At 44.6% G+C, this 26,019-nt stretch overlaps 1 protein-coding gene across 1 annotated transcript in view; it reads right to left on the reverse strand.

Moving 5' to 3' along the window:
* The window catches only part of LOC142110416 (myosin-IIIb-like), a 185,895-nt gene that overhangs the window by 89,726 nt on the left and 70,150 nt on the right, over window positions 1–26,019 (reverse strand). Inside the window, exon 12 of the mRNA XM_075193765.1 lies at window positions 2,681–2,767. Within this exon, the coding sequence (XP_075049866.1) occupies window positions 2,681–2,767 (87 nt within the window). The remainder of the gene's footprint in view (window positions 1–2,680; window positions 2,768–26,019) is intronic.

The following is a 26,019-nucleotide window of genomic DNA, read 5'->3' on the forward strand; positions in this document are numbered from 1 at the left end:
TCACGGTGAACAGATAGTTTGTGATGTTAACTGAACTTTTTCATATCGACTTGTTGATGATGATAAAATATCTATCATCATTTATTTATATATTTATTTAATTATTTATTTACTATTATTTTATTTATCCCTGATGTTGTTTTCTCAATATATCTGAACACAGTTTTGTATCTACACAAAAACCTGTGTTTAATTCATTACATACATAGTGCACCGCAAGACCCATCACAAGAATATAACTCGCTCACAAGCAGACACTGACCAGCTGTAGCGCTTTGGTTTCTGATATATTACACATTCTTATACACATTTATATATTGTCCTACATTGTTTCTATTGTTCTACATTGAAAAAGGATGGTCTAGATGCGCTCAAATACTGATATCAGTAATGGGATGTAGTAGAGGCTGAGGGTGAGTGGAGTATGTCTTGTACAAACAGTGGGGGTATATAGCACTGTGATAAGGTGCTGTGAAGATATGTATGAGCATGGGACAAAAACCAATACAATAATCAATACAATAATATGTGGATGCACAGTATTGTCAGAAGAGATAAACAACAAAAATAGGTTTCAAGAATGACAGTCTGAGTGGTAGGTAGAGTGCAGCTTGATGGCGATATCTGTGGCGATGGTGCGCCTTTGGGTGGTTCAATACCATAAATGAGGAGGTAATGCAATTACCTTGTGGCGCTAGGAAGCGCGCATGTGTGCAGATGGTCTGTTGTCAGGAGGCCGTTGGTGTGTGTCTGCGATCCGCTGAATGCGTTGATAGTGGAAGCGTGCGATCCGTTGTGGGAAGTGCGATGGTTGCTAAGCATGTAGTGAGCAAACGAGCGCTTCGTGATGACGTTGCGGGTGATGCCCGGGTCCTATGTTTCGCTACCAATCGCGCATGCGTGGATCGTGGCGTGGGTGGAAATGAAAAGACTATATGGTGAAGTATCTGTGTTGTCCCGTGTAACTGACTGTCTTTCTGCCATTTCATCTTGGATGTCTTCTCGCAAACTCAAACTTAATCTTTCAAAAACAGAGTTAATAATATTCCCACCCGCCAACAGAAGCTTCCTGTCTGACATTTCTATCTGTGTTGTCATGACAATAAATCCCACCCCACAAGCTCGCTGCCTAGATGTGACTCTTGTCTCAGAACTGTCCTTTATTCCCACATCGACTCTATATCTAAATCCTGTTACACACATTTCTCACACAAGACACTGCAACAAATCTAATTCATGCACTCATCATCTCCCGCATTGACTGTTGCAACTCCCTCCTTACTCGTCTTCCCAAAGTCAGACTTTCACCTCTACAATCTATTTTGCACGGAAAAACAAACTGCTCTTCCACTACTGATCCTCTCTGTCAGACTCTACATTGGTTGCCTGTTTTTTACCAAGGCCAATATAAAAAACTACTACTTACACACAAGGCCATCAACAAAACTGCACCAACATACATCTCCTCACTTGTCTCAAAATATCTCCCTACTCGACAACTCCGTTCTGCACAAGATCTGCGTCTCTCATCCAAAGTCATTACCTGCTCCCATACCCTTTTAAAGAACTTTTATTGGGCTACAGTTTGTAGTAATCCCTCCCAAGCACAAGACTTACCTCTTGTCTTCAAACCTTCAAGCTTTCTCTGCAAACCCACCTTTTTACACAGTTCACACAAGACAACAGTCCTCTGACCAACACTGCTATGTGATGGAATAATATAACCCACTACGTATATTTTACTTTTGCAATATGACTTGATCAATATACAATATGTAGCACTTAACCTCATATATCAAACTCCCATTGTTCTACAGATTGTAATGCTCGTACCTGTGTTTGTTCCCAATTGTAAAATGCCACGGAATATGCTGGCGCTATATAAATAAATGTTGATGATATATTAAGCATTGAAACTTTCTTTGTCATATTAAACATAATTTTATAACATTCTGTTTTTTAGTTCTTAAATAGGTCCTGTGTCAGGTTAGGGTGATTCTTATAAATTCAACATTTAAGACAGACAACTGTTTGGATTATACTAATTCGGATTCATTTAAGTTGTGAGTGTATTTTCAGTAAGTCAGAGGGTAACTCAGGACTTCTGCAAAGTGTCAACTTTGCAACAAAGTCTTAGTGTTGGCAGAATTAAGTAGATAATAGTGAGTGTGAGATAAAATTTGGGCTAATATTTTTTAGACCGACCATGTGGTTTTGTCTTGATTAAGCAATTTAAACCCAGATATCGTGCATACTCAAGTGAATCTTGCAGTGAAAAGGAGAATAAACCAACTAAATTAAAAAATAAAAATAAAGAAGTGGTTAGGTTAGATGGAATTGAAATTGTATAACTAAGAGGATTCGTTACATAATGCAATTTCATTGCATATTCCTGTACATGTTGAACTGTAGAGATTCTTTATGATATCGGTGGCCTGTTCAACTGTGTGTGATATTCATTAGAAACAAACCACCAGCCATCTGTACACCCTGGATGTAAATCAGTTATAATAAAGGGACCTCTCCAAGTGCTTACAAGAGTTCATATGATGGTGTCAATATTCTGCAGCCAGCGGAATCCATGAGAACAATCATAACATTTAAGCGCTGAGATTAGTATGAGAGGAGAGAGCAGCTCTCAGACTGGAAAAGAGATAAGTACAGAATACCAAGTACATACCAATATTGTCTGGTTATTTGTGAAGGTGACAGCGTCCTGTTTTATCCCTTCTTCCATGTAATGCTGCTGCTCCATAAGGAAAATGTGCTGTTATAATAAGCAAAGTTGACACAATATTCACATAAGATCACAGTTATAAACAATAACACATCATAATATTATAGCAATAAACTTGACTCATTATTCCATGTTTATATATTTCTTGATCAAGTGGAAAGGTTTTTATTTTTATGAGTAAAGTAGATGATGGAGACAGATCTGGTACTTTATTACTATCTGTTGAAAAATTCCCAGCACCATTGTCAGGTCTTACTATTGAGCAATTTTTAGCAAAATGTTCATGAAAAAGAATATTGAAGATAAATATTAACGAAAAGCTCAAACCACTTATAATAACCACAGACCACTTATAATAACCACAGACCACTTATAATAGGGTGTTAATGTCTCTTCTTTTCCTCACTTTTCTGGGTCAAAATCTTCTTACCTAACCACGCCATATTTAGACTCCTGAAACAAACTAGTTATAGAAGGATCAACTTTATTATTTTCTGCTTGCTCTTGGGTGTCTGCCACATCGGCCACCTTCTTGCAGTGTTATATGTGGATCCAAGTATCTCTGTCAGTAATTTTCAATGCTGTGGTTATTGTTAGCAATACTTGGTAAGGTGCTTCCCATAGAGATCTCAAACAACCGGAATGTCAAAAGTTGGTTACCATAACATATTCCCCTGGCTTTATCTCATGATAGTTCTCAGATGGCATCTGTGATGCAATTAATTTCAATGTCTCTTTTTCTTTCTGAAGTGATTTACTCATTTGTATCAGGTACTTAACTGTTATATCTTGTGTACTTATCATGACATTTGGTGGTCTTCCAAACAAAATCTCATATGATGAAAGATTAAATGGGAGCCTGGACTGGTTGTAATACTATGTATTACCAGAGGTAAGCCCTCTGAACAAGCTTTTCCTGTGTCCCTCATTCTTTACACAGTTTATTCTTGATTATGCCACTAAATCTTTCAACCTTACCACTTGCTTTTGGTCTATATGAGGTATGTAATTTATTTTCAATTCCTAATAATTTACACACTGTCTGAAAAACTTGCCCAGTGAAATATGTATTTCTGTCACTTTCAATTCCTTGTAAGATACCAAATTTACACACAAATTCCTGTACTAGCTTTTTTGCTGTAATTACTGCGGTGCCACTTGCAGCTGGATACCTGTCTACCCAGCTAGAAAACATATTCAAACACATACAAGCACATACTGCAAACTTTGACAGAAATACACATTTCACTAAGCATTTGAATTAAGTCAATTTGTATTACCTGGAGTGGGCCCTCTGCAGGAGAGATATGTGGTGATTCTACAGATATGGGTTAAACTGGGTTCTTCCTCATGCAAATAAAGCATGAAGCAGCCTTTTTACCTGCATGAGAAGAGAAACCAGGCGCACAGCAATAGGCCTTAACAAGTCTACATATACCATCCTTGCCTAAATGAGTCAGACCATGGGCTGCTTCTGCTAATGCTGGTAGCTAAACCTTTGGGGTCACTGGTCTACCTTTACCATCTCTCCACATACAATTGGTATCTTGTACACATCCCTTCGACTTCCAGAAGGCCACTTCCTGGGAATAACAAACTTTTGCATTCTGATTCCTTTCGTATCTTCTTATCAGTAATCAACTAAAATAACATCAAATTTGTGTCCTGTGAAGAAATGTTAGTAATGTTTTATTTGCTAAATCTTTTGCAACTTCAACTGCCCTTTTATTACCCAGTGGATTTGGATCTGTGTTACTTGTGTGAGCTTGGTACGTAAAGACTACTACATGAAATGTTAACTGGATAGCCTCTAGCAACTTCTTTATATGTTGTGCATGTGCTATCGGACTACCTGCTGCAGTTAGAAAGTCTCTAAGCCACCACAATGCACCAGAGTCATGAATAACTCCAAATGCATACCTGCCGTCTGTATAGATGTTTACTCTTTTACCTTACACAAACTCACACACTCTTGTGAGCACTGCAAATTTAGCTATCTGGGCAGAATGTGGGGGACCTAGAGCTTTTGCTTCAACAATACCATCACCTGTTACCACTGCATCTCCTGTACATAATTCCCCAGATTCAAGTTGCCTATGGCAACTACCATCCATATAGAAGTGAGATCTGCATCTGGTAAAGGTGTATCCTTAATGTCAGGTCTAGCCATAAAGGTTAGTGTGATCGGATGTGCTTACTTTTCCACACGGTCTATGGAGTAAAGATGATATTACACGGTTTATCTGGATCGCTTTCTCACTGTTAGTAACCAACTGTTAATGACAACTCATACTGGTGTCACCTTGGCAGGTGGTAGCCCAGCCCCCTGATCCTATCTGACACCGCAATCTCTGTGACATTACATCAGATGATTAGCATCATGATGTAATGCATTCTCTAAACTTGGATTTAACGCAATTTAAATTTACATCAATTTGTGATTTCCCAAATTACTTGCTGTTACATTATTCGAATAGTCCACTATCTTTTTAACAGGACAGAATACACAAGAGAAAAAGGCAACAACCTACTTTTGTGTATTCAATCTAAAAAGAGGTGTTGGTCACTCACTGATGAAAGGCCTAATTGGCATGGGATTTCCTTTCTTCAGGAGACACAAAAACAAATTTCCTCCAACACAGCATATGGCCTCAGAAATCAATATCTTTTCAATACAATAATTAGTACATTTGCAATGATATACATTGGTGCACTGCGTCACTAATTAAAATAAATTTATATAATAAGTTATTTCTAGGTGATCTAGCCACAGTAATTCCCCACTTGTACATGCAGGCCACCAGTGTGCCAAGTACCCACGAATTGGCTCTTGGTTCCTCAGCCTCTTGGGTTTAACAGAGTTGACCAGGGCATCCGGCCCATCCTACAGACAAAGTTTGGCCGCACTGCTGTGAGTCTTTCCTTGCTTGTAAACATTATTAAAGTTATAAATCTGAAGTGCAATGCTCCACCGCAACAGTCTGCCATTCTCCCCTGAGGTGTGTTGTAGCCACTTTAATGGATTATCATCAGTCATCATATGGCAAAATGCCATCTATACAAGTAGGGTTGAAGTTTCTCACTTGCCAAACATTCTTTTGCAATAGTGGCATACCCCACCTCGCGGATTAGCAGTTTCCTGTTCAAATAGGCCCAGGGTGCTCCTTTCCATCTGGTTCCACCTGGCTACGTACTGCTCCAAGTTCGTACTGTGACACATCAGTTTGCACAATAAAATCCTTCTCATAATTAGATGCAAACAGTACTGGAGCGCAAACCATAGCTTCCTTTAATGGCTTAAATTCCAGCTCACAAGTGGATGTCCAGTTTACTACTTTGGGGAGTTTCTTCTTAGTGAGATCTGTCAGGGGCTACGCTACAGTACTGAATTCTGGGACAAAACATCTGTAATACCCCGCAGTCCCTAAGGAGGCCAATATTTGTCTTTAGGTTGTGGGTCGGATTGCCTCTACCTTAGCTGGTTCTGGCTTAACCCTACCTCCCACCACACAATGCCCCAGGTACTGTACCTTTGACATCCCCATTTGACACTTGTCTGCTCAGGTGGTCAGACCTGCAAACTGAAACCTGCCCTAAAAGGTTTCAGATGGGGCTCCCGGGACTTAGTAAAAATGGCAATGTCATCCCAGTAAGCATGAGCAAGCACTTTACACCCTTCCAGCAGGTAATCAACCACATGCTGGAAGGGGACTGGAGAGCTTTTCCATCCCAAACGGCATGAACTTAAACTCGAACAGGCCAAATGGATTGATGAAAGCCGACGTTCTTCAGCCTCTGGTGTCAATACCTGTTGCTCAAATCAAATGTTAAAATATACTTTGCTCCAGCTAACAAGTCTAACACAGCGTCAATGTGGGGCAGGGGATAGGAATCAGAGACGGTCACTTCTTTCAACTGGAAGTAATCTACGCAAAACCGCATTGTCTTATCCTTTTTGGGAACCAATACAATGGAGGACACCAAGGGATTGTGCAATGGCTGGACCACACCTTGCTCAAGCCTCTCCAGCACCTCCTTGTATATACACTCCTTGGTTTCTGGTGAGCCATGCAAAGCAGGATGCCTAAGTGGCCCATGCTCACCAGTGTCCACATGGTGCATCACCAAGGAAGTCCTGCCAGGTTTAATAATAGGGCCGCAGCACTTGCTTAAGCTGCTCCTTTTTGCGGTTACTCAACTGCTCATCCCAGCCAGCTTCCTCTACAACCCCTTCATCTCTGGCATCCGCAAGGAAGCCAGGTAGTGGATCACTTCCTAGTTTCTTAGTCGGTAAGCAGTAAACTCTCCACACGCTCGTGGTATGCCTTTATCATGTTTACATGGTAGGTCCGATGCTGCCTACAGTTGCAATCAAATGACACCCCATGTGATGTAATTTAAGCATTTTGAAACCATGTACGGCCCATCCCAGGCAGCCGGGAGCTTGTTCTGGTGTGTGGGCACCAGATGAAGTACCTTCTACCAAAAATCAAAAACTCTGGTGCGAGGGGGGCGTGGCTTGGTCACCATAGTGTAAGAACGCAGTATCTAAAGGCTCCTGTGATTGTTATACAGTTCCAGCAAAATCGGGGGTCGTTATCACCCCAAAGCAGCACAAAGTGACAGACAGGTGGTCCCCCAACTGCCTGGGATGAGATATCCGCAGCTCGTCTGGGGCACAGTTCGGTGGGCTGCAAACGTATGGCCTACTTTAAGACCTAATCCTGCACCGCCACAGAGTTTCCCGCACAGCTCAGTGGTCCCTCAAGCACCCCACACACTTACCTGTGCTCCGAAGACGACTCCTTGAGCGCCGGGAGGGGCTCCTTTCATCTGCAAGTTTCATTGTTGCTGGTGCCTTCTGGCCGGGTCTGGTGTCAGGAGAGGTGGTCCGGAGGTCTTTACCCCTGCAGCTGCTGATCTGCGTTGTAGCCTGGGAGGTTTGCCGAGACCCACTGTTGGCCTGAGCCCATCCTGCCTGCTGACCCTGTTGGCTGTCCCCCCGCAGCATATGCTGGTTCACTAGTGATGGGTAGTTCACGAATGATTAGTTCAAATGAACTAATCTTCAAAGTGAACTAAATCATTTAGTTCACAGCTCTGACAAAGATTAGTTCACCAGGAACTAAAACAAGTGGGAGGAGTTAGAGATAAAGCCGAGCAGCTGCAGCAGCCTCACTCACTGTCTCATGTACACTGGCTCTTTTGTTTCTATTCAGCTCTCTCATTTAACACTCATGAGTCAGTACCTCTAAACTACCAAAGGTGGCGCTGCTGTGCTCAGACATTGTGTGAGACTCTGGAGCTGATCACTGACTATGAGTCATAAGTCATTCTCCTCCCTCAGGAGTTCAATAGTTCATCTAGTTCATTTCACTCAGTGACTCATACGAGTCTCCGATTCATTTCAGTCTCCGAATCATTTCACTCTCTGAATCATTTCAATCATTAAGATCATTTAGCTCATGAGTCACAGGATAGATTCCCTTCCCTGTCAGCTCCAGACACACTGCACTGCTGAGTGCTGCATGCTATATACTGTAGTTCTGTTTACTGGACCATATATACAGGGGAGATGTATTAAACCTTCAAGAGAGATAAAGTGGAAGCGTTGCCCATAACAACTAATCAGTTTCTATCATTTTATAGACTGTGCTAGATAAATGACAGAAGCTGATTAGTCATAATTGCCAACATTATGTTGGTTACGTCTGGGAGTTCCTGGAGCGGGGGGTATTGGTGTAGGGGGCGGAGCTTCATGAATTGCGCCATCTTGGCCCCGCCCCCAGTGACTTGATGCCTATTTGGGGTCTTTTTACAGCTGTAAAAATCCCCCCTAAGGTTTGATACATCTCCCCTATATCCTGATTGCACTGATCTCAATTTTAAAAGCAAAAAAGTGACACTTTATAATACTCTGAATTTGGGTCTTTTTCATTTGCGTATTATGGAAATAAAAAATAATAATGAAAATGTAATTAACTTTGCAGAGCTCAACATGTCACTACTAGTTTTTGTATAAGTGATTGCCCTTTTTAAAATATTAAAAATGATCCGACATATTAAACTTATCTGATCATTTTAACAGGACTCTAACTCATCTAATGAGATGTAGTATATATGCCTACAGTATGTGTAATAGACTAGATCTGTCTCCAATCACTTCTCTCAGCAGTGTCCCAGAGCCAGTGATCTAACTGCACTAACTGAGCTAAATGAACTACTGAGTCAAATGAGTGAAATGAACTAATCTTTTGAACTAATCTTTTGTGTGAACTAGATCAGAATGAACTAATCTTCAAAATGAACCAGATTTCCCATCACTATGGTTCACCGCAGTGAGTACCTGGTTATATGGAGAGGTCTTGTTGGGTCAGGCAATCTGATTGTGCTGATCAGCTCCTTGTCTCTTCACACTTCATGGGCCTCGCTGCTGACATCTGGTGGACTTGAGCTGCTGCTGCATGCTTTCACTCTATGCCTATTCCTGCAATACTATACACTTGGCTGACGTCTACTGCCATCTGGTGGCCACTGATATTCCAAGGAATTTACCACAATTTGTTAGCCTTGATTCGCTACTTTAACATCTCGCAGCTAGTCTGTGCAGCACCAAGAGGTTACTTAGGGCAAGGTGTTAAGCCTCAAACGCTAAAAATAAGTGGCTCCTTCCACTAGCCTTCTGCCCCTTTAAAACATGCTCAAAATGTTTGTGGATACAGACCAACCAATAATGTATTCGACCTAAAACGCAACTAAAGCTGCCACCCGCATGCATACTTTCTACCCTGCGCTTCATGTTATTCATGTGATAAATTAAATTCTTTTGACTTCTCCTGTATTGGGTCATCCGAACGAAGCTGATAGAGAGCGGCATTCACTCTGTTGGAGCATAGGCGTAAACATGGACCCTAAAAAGATCAAACCGTCCAAACCAGTTAAACAGTTACCTTTCTTTAAACTTCAAAAGGTTAATGCTTCTTTGCCCTCCCCTAAAGGAGCTGATAACTGTGGTGACTCACTGTCCCTATCCAGCTCTGCCTCGCCAGCCGCCCTGACATCTTTCAGCTTCAATTGGGAATAGGACCATCTGGAGACAATGTGGAGGGGATGGTGGCCTCCCATAATGATCTGATTACTTTGCATGAACAACTTAAAGCTGAGGTGTCTAGCTTGAGAGATAAGTTGGCTGATGTAGAGGATAGATCCTGTCGGAACAACATTAAAATACGGGGCAAGTTTCCAAAGATGACCTTCTGCCTTACACCACAGATCTGTTTCGGAAGCTCCAATGAACAGCCTCCACTCAGGACATACTTATTGATCCAATACATAGATTACCTAAGGCCAGAAATGTGTCAGATACTCTGTCCAGAGACACCCTCATGCCCATTCACTTCTTTCATGTAAAGGAGCGTATCTTGAGAGCAGCGAGAGGAGCAGAGAACTTAGAAGCTTTGCAAGGTTTACAGCTGTTTCCAGACTTCCCACAAGCTACAATAACCAAGCGTTGTTCGTTCCATCCAGTCACTAAAATACTGAGAGAAAATGACATTCCCTATAGGTAGGGATTTGCAGTTAAACTCCTGGTTCCTAGAAATAATAGGTTGCATGTCATCTCCTTGGTGGAAGAAGGATCGAAGATCTTGGAGTCCTGAAACATCCAATCACCACAGCCTGACCCTAAATCCCGGAACCTTCCCAGTGGATATTAGACCATATAGGAGTTTTCTGGTGTCAGGTAAAGGACATTCTCTAAGTATACTATTGTCTTCCCTCGTTGGAGTTCAAGATGGATAATTTTTCAGTGACTGCTACATTATGTTCCAAAGACAGCTTCACTGGCCTTTCTCTTCAAAGGTCTGGTCATTCTAGCTGGTACACTATTTGGAGAGTCACGTAAAGCTGGTACCCCTATACTATGGTGGGGATTGATCAGCTGCATTATGTGGTGGAATCCTCATGTTTAAACCACAGGTATATTCTTTAGAATAACAATTGTTGTGGTAAACTCTTACATTATGTTGTTGTTTGTGAGGTGTTCTTTCTTCTATGTTTTCTCCCCAGGTTGCAGAGATGACAATCGTCAACAACGGGTCGCTCAAGCCATCTCAGTGGTTATCTTGGGCGGCACTGTGGATATGGACGCTCTAAAGATGTTAGTAAACTCACTACCTTACCTCTGACCTTCCCTCCATCATACTTGGCGACTTTAACATCCCCATTGACAACTGCTCTGACCCCGCCACCACTAAACTTCTCGCCCTTTCCACCTCACTTGGCCTCACCCAGTGGACCTCTTCTCCCACTCACAGTCTTGGCCATGCCTTAGACCTCGTCTTCTCTCATCACTGCGACCTCTCCGACTTCTCTATCTCTCTCTTCCCACTCTCTGGCCACCATCTCCTCTCCTTCACTCTGTCTTCCTCCCAGGCTCCCACCTCGCCTAAATCTACCCTCACTAGGCGCAACCTTGATGCTATTGACACTACAGCTTTCTCCTCCTCTCTCGAAACTCTCCTCTCACCTCTTCCCTCCTTGGCCTGCCCTGACCAGGCGTCCTCTCTCTACAACCTCTCCCTCACTACTGCCCTTGATGCTGTTGCCCCGGCCTCCTCCATCCCCCAACGCCGCCTCATTTCCCAACCTCAAATGCTCAGACCCTGCCACTATCAGACTTCTCTCTCTCTCCTCCTCCCTAGGTCTCACCCAGTGGACCTACTCCCCCACCCACCATCTTGGTCACTCCCTCGACTTTGTCTTCTCGCATCTCTGCGATCTCTCAGACTTCTCCATCTCTCCCTACCCACTCTCTGACCACCATCTCCTCTCTTTCATAATGTCCTCCTCCCCTGCTCCCCCCCGCCTAAAGCCACCCTCACCAGACGCAACCTTGAAGCAATTGACCCCATCTCCTTCTCCTCCACTCTTAATTCTCTCCTCTCTCCCCTTCCCTCCCTGGCTTGCCCTGACCAGGCGTCCTCTCTCTACAACCTCTCCCTCACTACTGCCCTTGATGCTGTTGCCCCGGCCTCCTCCATCCCCCAACGCCGCCTCATTTCCCAACCCTGGCACTCCAACCTCACCCGCTTCCTCCAAAAATGCTCTTGCACTGCTGAACGCCTCTGGAGGAAATCTCGTTCCCTGGCTGACTTCCTTCACTTTAAATTTATCCTCACCTCATTCTGCTCCGCCCTCTCCCTTGCCAAACAATCCTTCTTTAAGTCCCTCATTTCTTCTCAGTCCTCCAATCCCCGCCGCCTCTTTGCCAGCTTCAACTCCCTCCTCTCTCCACCCCCCCTCCCATCCCACCTTCCCGCCTCTGACTTCGCCACCTTTTTCTCTTCCAAAATTGAGGCCATCAGACTTAACATCTCCTCCTCCCTTCCCTCTCTTTCCCCCCTTTTCCCTTCACCTCCCCCCACCAACCAACTTTGGTGCTCCTTCTGCCCCACCTCGGGTGTTGAAGTTCACTCACTTATTCTATCCTCTCCACCCTCCACCTGTCCTCTTGATCCTATACCCTCTCACCTCCTTCGCTCTCTCTCCTCCATGGCCTGCTCTTACCTTGCTCACCTCTTCAACCTCTCACTCTCCTCTGGCGTGGTCCCCTCTTCTTTTAAACACGCTCTTATCTCTCCCATCCTCAAGAAACCTAATCTTGACCCTACCTCTCCTGCTAACTATCGCCCTATCTCTCTTCTCCCCTATGCTTCCAAATTACTTGAGAGGATTGTCTACAACCGCCTCACCAGACACCTCTCGGATTACTCCCTCCTTGACCCTCTCCAATCAAACTTCCGCCCCCTCCACTCCACCGAAACTGCCCTGGCCAAAGTTACCAATGACCTACTACTAGCCAAATCCAAGGGTCACTTCTCCCTACTCATCCTACTCGACCTCTCTGCGGCCTTTGATACCGTTGATCACCCCTCCTGCTACAAACTCTTCTCTCTCTTGGCCTATCGGGTTCTGTCCTTGCCTGGTTCACCTCCTATCTCGCTAACCGCTCCTTCTCGGTATCCACCTCTGGCTCTTCCTCAACCCCCTCCCCTCTCCCTGTTGGAGTCCCTCAAGGCTCTGTTCTTGGCCCTCTACTCTTTTCACTCTATACCTCCTCCCTTGGCGCTCTCATCTCCTCCTTTGGTCTTCAGTATCACCTCTACGCTGACAACATTCAACTCTACATCTCCTCGCCTGACCTCTCCCCCTCCCTTCTCTCTCGTGTATCCGACTGCCTCTCTGCCATCTCCTCCTGGATGTCCTCGCGATTTCTCAAGATCAACATCTCCAAAACGGAACTCATTGTCTTTCCTCCCCCCAGGCTCTCCTCCCACCACGACCTCTCTATCACTGTTAATAACACCTCCATCTCTTCTGTCACCCAACTTCGCTGCCTAGGCATTACCTTCGACTCTTCTCTCTCCTTCACCCCCCACATTCAATCCCTTGCCCAAGCCTGTCGCTTCCAACTTCGCAACATTGCCCGCATCCGACCTTTCCTCTCTCAGGATGCCACCAAAACTATCATCCATGCACTCATTATCTCCCGCCTGGACTACTGCAACCTCCTCCTCTCCGGCCTCCCCCTCTCCCATCTCACCCCCCTCCGCTCTATTCTTAACGCGGCTGCTAGACTCATCTTCCTATCTCGCCGCTCCTCCTCCGCATCCCATATATCACTGACCTCCTCTCCATTCACACTCCTGCCTGCTCTCTGTGATCGGCCAATGACCGTCGCCTCTCCTCCACTCTGATTACCTCTTCCCACTCCAGAATCCAAGACTTCACCCGCGCTGCCCCCCTTCACTGGAATTACCTGCCTCGCTCCATCCGTCTCTCTCCCACTCTTGGCTCCTTCAAACGGGCACTAAAAACCCACCTGTTCCTCAAAGCCTACCCACCTTTCACCTAACCCCGCCTCCCCTCCTTTATACGCCAACTCACTCCCTCTGTACCTGTGTTTTGTTCACCCTCCCTTAGGATGTAAGCTCATTGAGCAGGGCCCTCCTCCCTCTTGTGTCCTTACCAGCTCTTCTGCTCCATCTCTACCGCATTAGCCTGCTTGGAGCTCCTGAAGTGTCAGTATTTTTTGTTTACTATTCAGTAATGTAATACCCAGTACTGTCTACTGTTTGTGCATTGTACGGCGCTGCGGAACTCTTGTGGCGCCTAACAAATAAAGGATAATAATAATAATAATAACATGGGGTTGATGTTCGTTAAAGGGGGCATTACTTTTCCTGTACTTTACAGATAGAGTTATGCTACAAGTCAGCGGATAGTTATATAAGTAGTGTATACTAAATGTTGAACACGGAACTCATATTGTGAAGTTGTGATCTTTGTGAAGTTGAGCTGTCTGAGGATTTAAATTCAGAGTCTCTCACTCCAGTCTTGTTATTGTTATACTGTTTTTCATATGTTCGGATATATTTAGTCATGTATGCAGGTGGTGGCACATTGTGGCTCTAGCCATGCGCCCCAAGTTAAGTATTTTGCTGGTTCTCTGTCCTACTGGCAAATACCTTGACCCTATGTATAAGGTTATTTTCCTTTTCCCATCCTATAGGGGGGATTTTACCCCCCCCACCCCCCACTCATCTTCCATTTTCTTTTGTTTCCCTTTCCCTTCTTTTCCATCGGAACACAACACCCTATGCAACATTCTCCATCTATTTATGGTTATGGAGCTCTCTAGAAACATTATGCATCTATTATGTTAACTCTATTGTTCAGTGTATACCACCTTAAATAATGGTTAAGTTTTTATCTCTAAATGTCAGGGGGTTGAATTCCCCCAGCAAGTGTAGATTGGTGCTGTCCTCTTTCCATAAACATAAAGCAGACATTGTAGCTCTACAGGAAACACATTTTGCAGCTAGGGCTCCTCCGGTCTTTAGAAACCAACACTACCCGACATGTTTCACCAGAGATGCAGAGTGGCCTTTTAAATTAGCTCCAAATCCTTTACATTATCCTCAAAAGTAGAAGACAAGAATGGAAGATTTTTGATAATTATTGGCCAGTTGGGGGTATATAAGGAGACTAAAGTGACCCATTTACCCTCCAATTCTAGATAGGTACCATTTCTGAAGTCGACTTTGACATTAATAGATAAGGTTAAACGGGTAGTGTGATAATATTGGGAGATTACAACCTGGTCGTAGATCCTAGACTGGACAGATTGCTCCCCTCTAGTTTCTTGGATTCCCCAACCCTGGGCAACCCGTCATTAGCGTTTGGGAGGCTCCTGGTAGAATACGGCCTATATGCTGTTTGGAGGATAGCAAATCCAAATGTTAGGGATTACACGTATTTTTCTTAGTGCACAACTCATACTCATGAATAGATCTTATCCTGTCAGATAAATGGACACTTTAGAACACAATTGGGGTACAGATTCTCACTATCTCTTGGTCAGACCATGATCCAATGGTATGGGTCTTGGAAACCCACAGGGCAATATCCTCCCCTGCACCCTTGGCATCTGGCAGCCCACTTACTTTCTTCTTTGCAAGCCAGGTTAGCAATTAAAGAGGCTCTTTTATCATATATACAAATGAATGACCCCAAGGAGACCTCGATCTTCACTTACTGGTGTGCTCTCAAAGCAGTAGTCAGAGGTACAGCTATTCAGGTGGCAGCTAGGATGAGGAAAGCAAATTTACATAGACAGTCAGAGTTGGAGACCAAGCTTAAACACCTAGAAACACAACACAAACAACATCCTACTAGATCCATGGTACGGAGATTTCGCTGGTTAAGGCGGAATTACAAAAGTTACTCTTGGCCCGCACTTCATTAGCATTGTCTAGATTACCCCAAAAATTTTATGTGGCAGGCAATATAGCGGGCATGTTATTGGCAGGGAAACTGAGGGGGCTTCAGGCCCGCAACCAGATTAAAGTGTATTGTAAACTCGTTGGGCATCAAATGTTCTAATTCCCGGGATATAGCAAATAGTTTTGCATTGTTTTATTCAAACCTTTATAATCTCCAACTAGATCCTACTCTTCACCACCCGTCTGAGTATGATATATCCGCCGTTTTGGAGGGCCTTTCCCTCCCTTCGATAGACCCCTTCGTTGGAGCAGAGCTTAAAGTTCTGTGGTCCCACGAGGAAATTAGACAAGCTATTAAACATCTTCCCAAAGACAAGGCACCTGGGCCAGATGGTTACATTAATAACTTTTTTATCACCTTCCATGAGGAATTGGTTCTCATATTGGAGCAGTTATTTAATGCAGGCACAACAGCAGGAAAATTCCAGGCTAAAATCCCTTAACATAGTAATCCCTAAGCCAGGAAAGGACCCCACAGACTGCAAAAATTATAGGCCTATTAAACTCAGACATTAAAATTATTGCGGAGCTTATCGCTAACAGGCTCTCCACGGTTATCCCAATGTTGATTCACCCAGACCAAGTGGGGTTTGTTACGGGCAGACAAGCTCCTGACAATTCAAGGCGTATTTTTCACCTTATAGAACAGATCCACACACCGGGAGATACACTGCTGCTGCTTTCACTGGACGCTGAAAAGGCGTTCGATGAACTACACTGGTTATATATGACAACATATGGGGATGGCTGGAGAGTTCCTGAGCGCTATCCTGGCACTTTATGTTAAACCCTCTGTGCGGGTATTTAGCGTTGGGTTACTGTCCAACAATTTTCCAATTTCCAATGGCACCAGACAGAGTTGCCATTTGTCCCCTCTCATATATCTCAAGGCAATTGAACCGCTGGCCGCTAGAGTGAGAATTAATCAGCAATTTACGGGAGTGGCCGTGGGAGGAGAGGCCCACAAGTATTGCTTATTCGCGGATGATGTCCTATTATTTGTTTCCAGTCCGGAGACCTCGTTGCCTGCAATCCATAGACTTCTGACCCAGTTTATCGAAGCATCTCTGTATAAACTTAATACCTCTAAAACAGAGGCTCTTCCCATTAACATTCCGCAGGAGACATTACAGAAGCTGAAAGACATATCCCTATACTTGGAAATCCACAGAAATTTTTTACTTCGGTATTCAGATTACCCCGCATCTCGATACCCAGCTTCAGTCCCTCACTGCTTCATAGTTGTGCTACGAGGTCTCCTGGCTGGGCAGAATATCAGCATTTAAGATTATGCTCCTCCCAAAGATGATGTATCTATTCCGCATGCTCCCATTTAGCCTCCCAGCTCGCTTGATAAATAAACTAGTAAAAGTTATGAGGTTGTATGTATGGAAGGCCAGACCACCACAGATGACCCTTCAACGTAGGACTAGGAGGAAAGCACAGTGGGTTTGGCCCTCCCTGACCAATGGAGGTATCATGAAGCTTGTCTGCTTTCGCAGATATGTGATTGGTTCCTTCCAGGGGGTAGGAAATCGTGGGTTGACCTAGAAAAGGCTCGCAATTCTGATTTTCTATTGGCTGATTTGGTGTGGGTCCCCCGGGACTGGAGACCTCAAGCTCATAACCAGCCCACTCTTACTAGGGACGCTTTAATAGTGTGGGACAGATTGTGTGAAGGCTCTGAGGGATTTGCCCGACCTACGGCAAATGTCTCATTACAGGCTGTTGCCTGTATTAAACCTTTTTAAATTTAAACCTTTCAGGATGGATATCTAGAGGGATTTTGGCTCTAGGCCACTTGTTTGATTCAGGTATACTTTCCTTCTTCTCCCAGTTGTGTGAGCAATACCATTTGCCCAAAAGAGACTTTTACAAATTCCTTCAGCTTAGACACTGGCTGACAGAGCCCTCACTCAAATATGTCGTCATAAGATCTCCTCCGGCTATATATCAAGCAAATCTGGTAAAGAGTAGTAACAGAGCTAGTATTACCACCTGGTACACTATTCTAATTTCACAATTGATATTGCCAAATCCAAAATACAACTTCATTAGGAGCTCGATCTTCAGGTAGTGTTCTCAGAGGAGGAGTGGTAATGTATCCTTCGTAACTCTTTTACAATGTCCAAATGTCTTAAATCACACTGAAATGCTTGATTAAACTCTTGAATACACTTTACGTGACCCCTGAGAGGTTGCATAAAATTTGGCCCTCAATTCCCCCGACTTGCGAGCGTAATTGCACAGAGAGAGGAGATATATTCCATGGTTTTTGGTCATGTCCAATTCTGCAACCCCTGTGGTTAGATGTTTTTCAGCTGTTGGTGGTCCTTGGTTATCCAACAAATCCTTCCCCAGAGCTTTCATCACTATCCCCCCTCAATTCCATCTGGGGACAGATATGTGATGGGTCCCATCTTTATTGCAATGAGAGCTGCCATAACACAGGCCTGGAAGCAACTGACTCCACCGAAATTGTCTAAGATTAAAGATAAAGTGAATTTCAGTTTTGAGATGGAGACCCTAGGAGTTCCATATTTCACGACTTCCCCACTAGTGAAATGGTGTAGCTGGCATAATTATGTCACAGAAGGAGAGGGCATCCAGTCCCAGTCCCCCCATTAGTTGGTCATGTCGGATCCCATCGGGTCTTAATGGCTTTAGATTTGATTTAAGCACTGCTTAGAGTTTTGGTTTAAGTAATTGGGTAAAATGGATCGGCCTCTGCACTATGAAAGAAGATGTGTCTTGTGTTTATGGTTTAGGATTCTAATTTTATGTAACAACTGGATATACTTGTACTGCAAGATTTCAGAGAGAGGAATGTGTATATGGCCTGTGTGTCATGATACATTGTTGTGTTTCGCTCCCACTATGTACCCCTTTTCCCTGATTGTGTCTTTCCCTTCCCCTATTTTTTTTTCTGTACCCCCAGAAAATACTTTATAAAACTCAATAAAATCATTTTCAGCTAAAAAAAAAACTCTGGCGCAAGAGCCCTGATTATAGACTGATGTGAGTGTGTTCTCTGTACAGCGCTGCGAAATTAGTGGCCCTATATAAATAAATGATGATGATCATACCAAGTCTTCTGTTTGGTCTGTGTTTCTGCTAGCTTGTGCGAACCCCATGAGATTCTCTAACCAATCTCTGAGCTTGATCACATACTCCAACACAGAAACATCCTGAGTGGGAAGCTCCCCTTCCCAAGATTCCTGGAACAGGTCAAGAGGCCCTCACTCTACGGCCATATAGTAATTCAAAGGGGGAGATACCGGTAGACTACTACAGCACGTCCAAATAAGCCAACAGATGTGGTAGGTAGCATTCCCAGTCCCCTCTCCCTCCAAGGTTCCAAATGCCTGTAGAATATGCTTCAGAGTCCTGTTGAACCACTTGCACAGTCCAATAGTCTGTAGATGGTAGGAGAAGACGGAGTTGCCGCACTCTGCACTTTGTCCAGAGAAACTGGACCACTTCACTCATGAACTGATCACTTCGAATCTCACTAGGGAACCCTCAGGCATAATCCACCACAGTGAAGATGTATCTCTTACCCAATCTACTGGGCACAAATAGTGAAATTACTATGTCCACAGCTACTCGCTAAAATGGTCCCCCCAACTATTGGCAAGGAGGACATGAGGGAAGCACAAGCAGTGGGGCCCCTATGCCGCTGACACACATCTCAGGATTTACAATAGATTCTGACATCATCCAACATTCAAGACCACAAAAAGTCCTGCGTCAGGCGCTTCAGTGTGCAGTGTCTCCCTTGATGTCCAACCATAGGGATTTTGTGGGCAACTGACATCAGTTGCACGCAAAAGCTCCATGGGGCCACCAGTTGAACTTGTTCCCAGAAGGGTCTATTCCTATCTACCATCCTAGCTACACGGTACAGCAACCCTTTACACCAGGTCACACTCCCCACTTCCATCCCTGAAATGCTGCTGCCAGCTTGGCACCTCATGCCTTCCAGAGAGGGATCAGAGACTTGAGCTGCCCTGAACACTTTCCTGTGGCCCTCACGATCATCTAAGTGGGGACACTCTGCAGGGGGGTCTATGTTGGAGTCACTAGGGTCAGTCAAAGTAGGGTCATTCAAAGGGAGGTCACTGTGTTTGGCTATACTTACCACTGGAGCTGGCATACTGCTAGGGTAAGGAGCATCAACAGGTACCCACACAAGATCAGATAGGCCGGAGGACAACATCCTCTGCGCTGCTAGGGGAGATAGTCTTTCCAGAGACAAAGAGCTGGCTGGTTCCTGAAGATCTTGCAGCTTTTCCTCTGGGCTGGCTGAGGCTGTGGTTGCGGTTGATGACTGTTGTCTAATAGCTGTGGTCATTTCTTCTGGGCTGGGTTGTGCAGGTGTAGATGTTGAAGCCTGTTGTCTGGCAGCTTGGCTCCAGGTAATCAATTTGAGAAACACAGTCACAATTCCACCCCCAACATCATTCCCTAAGATCACATTGGTGGGAAGGCCATCCATAATGCAAACATCTCGCAACTGCTGTCCAATTCCCCAGTCCAGATATACCCTTGCTACAGGCACTTCCTTTCCAGTCCAGTCCATCTGCCACAGTAACTTTGGCAGTGCGAACCTGCAATACTGCAGCAGGATCAATAAGATAGGGTCTCACTACAGTGATTGAGGCCCCCCGAGATTTTAGATCCTTCTCTCTGCAGTGGTCCCACTTAGACTGGCTGCAGGTTCCCCTACATATATTTTGGCAAAACAATTGACTCCCTTCTGCTGAGTTATTTTGCTCACCACCACGCTCCTCTGGACTGGTTTTTGTGTGAACAGTTTCTTTGGGTTCACCTCCGTCGGTTAAACAAGACGGCCGGGCCCCAAGAATAGGGGCACAAATTTGGGGTGCTTGGGTTGTGGGACAGTCCATCCTCAGGTGGCCGATTTTTCCGCAGCCATAACACTTTCGCCCAGCCGGAGCTCAGTTGTCTCTGATAACTTCCAGGGAGCATGGGCTAGCTAGAACACCCGGCTTTGTGGGCACTTGATTGGGGGGGGGGGTGATGAACAGAGGAGGGTTGTTCCCCTGTTCATACAGTCCATGGGGGATGGCTGCTAGACTGGCACTTCTGCCAGTGTGGCCAAACCACCACATACTGATCTGCCACATCCATTCCTTCACCTTCAGTGCACATTGTGGTGAAACTGCTCTCTACAAATCAAGTCCACTAATTCTTACTGTCACTCACCGGACTGTGAGTGCCGCTTCTCGTGTGTTTAGGAACCGTGGCCGTCCACCATCCTGAGGGTCTGCGCATGTGCAGCCCTTTCAAACCTTCAGTACCTGTTGCTTTTAGTTAATTGGCTGATCAGGCAACACTCCCTATTTAAAGCACCTGTGGTCAATACCTCGTTGCCTGATCTTGGAGTCTCATTCCCCATGAGCCTCTGAAGGTGTTCCAGTGTTTCCTCGTGTATTCAGCATCTGCTGATTCCTGTTGTTCGTTTGTGGTTTCCAGACCACTTCAACTCTCCTGTGTTCATCGTGACTGCACCAGCTGATTCCTATCCGCTGCCTCCGTGCTTCTACAGTATCCTGCTCACTTCAACTCTCCTGTGTTCATCGTGACTGCAGCCAGCTGATTCCTATCCGCTGTCTCCGTGCTTCTACAGTGTTCCTGCTCATTTCAACTCGCCTGTCTTCATCGGGTCAGCGCTCCGCTGCTTTCATCTCAGCTACTGGTTATCAGACCGCCTCAACTCTCCCGTGTTCTCCAGGTGTCCAGTTCCATATACTACTGCTTCCTGAGTATTGCCTTGTTCCTGATGGTCTACCTACCGTGCGCTGCACCAACTTGGTTACCGCTTCCATCTTCCAGTGGTTTCTCCTCCTGCCGGCCTTCAGCCGCTTAGGTATCCCTGCACGTCTCTCTGACAGCCTGCTCTCCTGAACCGCGGTATGCATACTTCTCATTGACTGTGCTTGTGTATTGCATATCTTGCTGGACTGAGTTTGTTCTCCTCCGGAGTTCCTATCCACTGAGACTATTGCTATCATTTGACTGTGTTTCCTATTTGCCTGGATAGTTATTGTGATTCTGTATATTTGTGCAGTGCTGCTCAGTTATTATTATATTGTGCATATCATCGTGGGATCAAGTTCTGTGTGCCCGTGTATACTCTGCATTGCATTCATCTCCTCGTGCTCCTCCTCACATATATATTGCAGTGGTACAACTTGCTAGATGCAGACCACTGTCTCCTGTTCCCTGTGACACCAGTTTCAAGTATCCTCACTTAGCAGTGGTACAACTTGCTAACGTAGACCACTGACTCCCCCTGATACCTTCACCTGGATTCCATTCCTTCACCTAGACAGCGGTACAACTTGCTATACGCAGACTGCTGACTTTCACCACCTCCTCGTTACTCCTGGACATTCCTCCTCACTATAGCAGTGGTACAACTTGCTATCCGCAGACCACTGACTACCCTCACGTTTCCTTGTCCATCTAGTTCCTCGTGTACAGTTATCTACCTATTACCAGTGCTGCTAGTCATAGACTTTTCTCGAGCATTCTCTTACCATCTGCTGTCTCCTGTTCTGTGGTCACCCCGCTACCAGAGTACCATATTACCAGCTATACTGCTCTGGTAAGTCCATCATCTGGTGATACCTGGGTAAAGACTCCTAGTGCCCGTGACACTTACCAGGACTTGGAGCCAGACCCATTAATTCATTTTATTGTCAACTACCGCAACTGGTTGGCAAATTCCTCATGGCTGATGTGAGGCTTTTAGCCAAATCCCGAATCTTCTTCCGGTAGAATTCCAGGGTAATAACATAGTGCTTTAGGAGGGTACTTTTACCACGTTATAGTCTGCATAGTCCTCTGGGATCACTCCAGGATAGGCCTCCATTGCACGGCATTCTAGCGTGGAGATTAAAAGCTTGATCCACTACTTTTTGGGCAAATCATGGGGTCTACAGGACATTTCGAACACCTGCAAATGTCTATTGATATCTCCAACATTGTCATCAAATTTGGTAAAGTGGAACGACCCTAATCTGGGTGCAGGATATATGTATTCACAGGATGGTGCAGGAGGTGGTGCTCCACAACTTGACAATAAGCATCCGCTCCACCTCATTTGTTCTGTCTCCCAGTGACTCCAGCTGCCGCATTAGTATGGGAAATATGTTGTCACGGAGCCTGAGTTTGAAATAGACCTTGAAGCCCTGCTCTATATAGACTTACCCCCAGAGAGGTGCGGAGTCTAACAGTAGAGAGGTATTCACCAGGAATCCCCACAAGGGAATATGGACTTAGGTGCTCTCTAGCCGCAGGACGCCGTCTTCTAAGGACGGCAGTGAACCGAAGCGTTGAGGTCTTTAGAAAGCTCAGTTCAGACCAGTAAGTGAATGCAGAGAGTGAGAACCAAGGGAAACAGGTAAGAACAGTGACCAAAATGCAGGTTAGCTGGTGCATTGTGTGGAGAAGGGCTGTTGCTGGAAACTGTTGCTTGGTTCTGGGATGTTACTGCCGATATTTTATTATATTAAATATTTTATTTTATAACTATGTATTATTAATTATGTGTATATATTTTTTATTATCATTGTTAGAATATTTATGATGATTTTTAAGGTTCTGATATCTATATAAAAGGGTATAGTTATAATGATCCAATCAATAAATAGCAAAAGCAAATGGGTTCGAAGATTTAAAAATCTTTATGTAGCAAGTCCTTGATTGTCATTCTAACTAGACAAGTACTGATTTCCGTATACCTAATCAAGGGCGGAAAGAACAACAATGGCTTTGAAAGAGTCAGAACAGTATTGCAGTGTCGTCTTTGAAACGCGTCAGTTGGGCTTTTAATTTTCCTACCTAAGCATCCAGGACCCGTTGATGAATATAATTGAGAGACCCGACATATTCAGACTGCAATTTTTGCCTCCTTATATGGACCCCATGAGGTGAAGGCATTATACGAACAGATAGCTGCACACATGATCATTACGGCCCGGGAGAGATCTGATTACTGTTGCAGTATTTCTATTGACGCGAGTTATACTGCTGACTGCACTGTCCTCAATACCTGGGGACCACAATAATTTGGACTAATTTAGTTTGTCAATTGGAGGTGCCATACATTGGAGGCCTGAATTGTAAATTCCAGTCTATGTGGAGAAGTGCACTTTCATCTCTCAATCTTAAACCCGTAGTTACTTGGTACTATCTTTGGCTTATTATTTACTTCTGCAGCTTGTTTCAGAAATCAAGAGGAATATAACAACAACTATTAGGACTACTTTTGGTGAATAACCCATATATAGCATTAAGAGGTAGGACTATTCCAATTGTCCATTGTATATGTGGCTTAAATGAGATGTGTTTTGATCTTATGATTTGTATAGATCATCGGATATATAGATTATCAGCTCTTTATATTAGGTATCACCATATGACTAATTATTTGTTTTTAACTTCTTTTTTTTTTGTTTCTTTTTTGCTCAATTTGGGGACTTTTTATGATGATATTAATCTGATATAATAACTATCTGTTTCTAGAGGTTTTCATTCTGGTGTATCGTTTTGATTTAGTAGGATTATATGTAAACTCATTGAGTATACTTCTTGGTTGTCAGCTCTGTATATTTCTTCTCTCTTTTTTAGTCTTTTTCTCTTTATAAGGACAAAGCAAGGTGCTTTCATACAGCTGCGAACCCTCTAGTTATTTTTTAGACTAATCGTTGCCCAGCAAAAGTCTTTTCCTTTTGTATATGTTATTGCTGATACCTCTATGTTTGGTGTTTGTGTCCTTCTTCTCACTGTCACAATCAGCTTCCTCATCCACTGACCAGTGCTGCTCACTCTATGCCATCATTCATTTTGCTCCTTGTCCCTGAATTTCGATGTTCTTTGCTTGGCACAGGATCTTGAGGTCCGCCTTGGACATTGCATTGTATTTATCTATCCTGTGAGTCCCCTGTTTTGCAGGTACTCTACACTTGAATAACCTGGCTTTCCAAAACTTGTCTCCAAAAATCGTCTGGGTTTAGCGAACAGCTTGCCACCAATTATAACTGTGCCCGGATGGTCCTACTATGCCACCCGGTCTGTGGGCAAAGAGGAAAAGGGATGTTACACCGTTTATCTGGATCGCTTTCTGGCCATCAGTAACAGTTATTGACCACTCCTACTGGTGTCACCCAACACTCGCCGACATGCAAATCGCAAATGCTTAATAGCTGTAGGAGAATCTTGCTGCCAGCCCTAAACTCCTTTACGGCATCTGGAACCGCTGACTTCTGGCTAGTTAGTATAACCGCTGCAGCGTCTTTTGCTGTCAGCCAACTGGTACCTCCTGACCGCTTAACTATGGATCAGGGCTGCTGGGTAGCAGGCAGAGCATTGACACAGAGACCGTGGGTTCAACACAGGACAACTGGGAAACTGTCAGGCGCCGTCCTCGCCGTTCTTCCACTTGGCGGGGACGGATACCTGTCTCCTCCACTCAGCCCAGACTCTTGCCGGGCAACAGGAGAGCCGCGCCCCCGAGTCCTGTCGGGCGCATACGCACAGGTCCATCCCGTTGCCTAGCAACGGGACGCTTTTATCGGCACTCAATGTGCCTGAATCTGCTCCTCAAATCCCTGCCTACCTGCCTCTATTTAAACCTGGCTCTGGCGCATTAGGGTGCCAGAGTAACAGGTTATTGCCTCTAGCTCCCAAGTGTTTTGCTCCTTTGTTGTGACCCGGCTTCCTCGACCATTCTTCGGATTCTGCCTTCCTGTTTTGACCCGACTTGCTGACCATCCTCCTTTCTGTGTGCCCCACTGTGTTCCTGCGACCTTGGCTTGTTTGACGATTCTCCTGGATTCTCCCTTTGTACCATGCATACCGATTGGCTTGACCCGGACCGTCTGACCCTTCTTTCACTACACCGGCAACTGACTAATAGGACTGCGACCTGCGTGCCCTGTGCAGCAAAGTCCAAACCTCCTTGCGGGGGTCCCTGGTGAAAACCAGGGGTACGTTAGACTCCGCACCTATTACCTCAGTAGCGCTAATACCGGTTAGTGTTCCTCTCTATTCGGGCCTGACAGAAACGGATTAGAGTGTGAGCTCTTATTTGTTGGTCACAGGATACAGCAGGCAATCGGCGTCAGGCAGAATCTTCAGACAGTGATCTTCATTGCTCAAGGGTCCTTGCAAGGACCTTTACACACTAGCTGGAGCTTCTAGTGATCATCCAGAACTACAGTTAAAACACAAACAAAAGCTCATTTATATTTTTTCTGACAAACATGTTGATGGGGGTAACCCAACCCACTGATTCTATCTGGAGACATTACATGTAATATATTGTATATATGTAATATATTCTCTACACTTAGATTTTTAATCGCAATTTAAACTTCACAAAATTTACATTAATCTGTGATTTCC

This window comes from Mixophyes fleayi, chromosome 1 (genome assembly GCF_038048845.1).
Source record: "Mixophyes fleayi isolate aMixFle1 chromosome 1, aMixFle1.hap1, whole genome shotgun sequence".
NCBI classification, from domain to species: Eukaryota; Metazoa; Chordata; class Amphibia; order Anura; family Limnodynastidae; genus Mixophyes; species Mixophyes fleayi.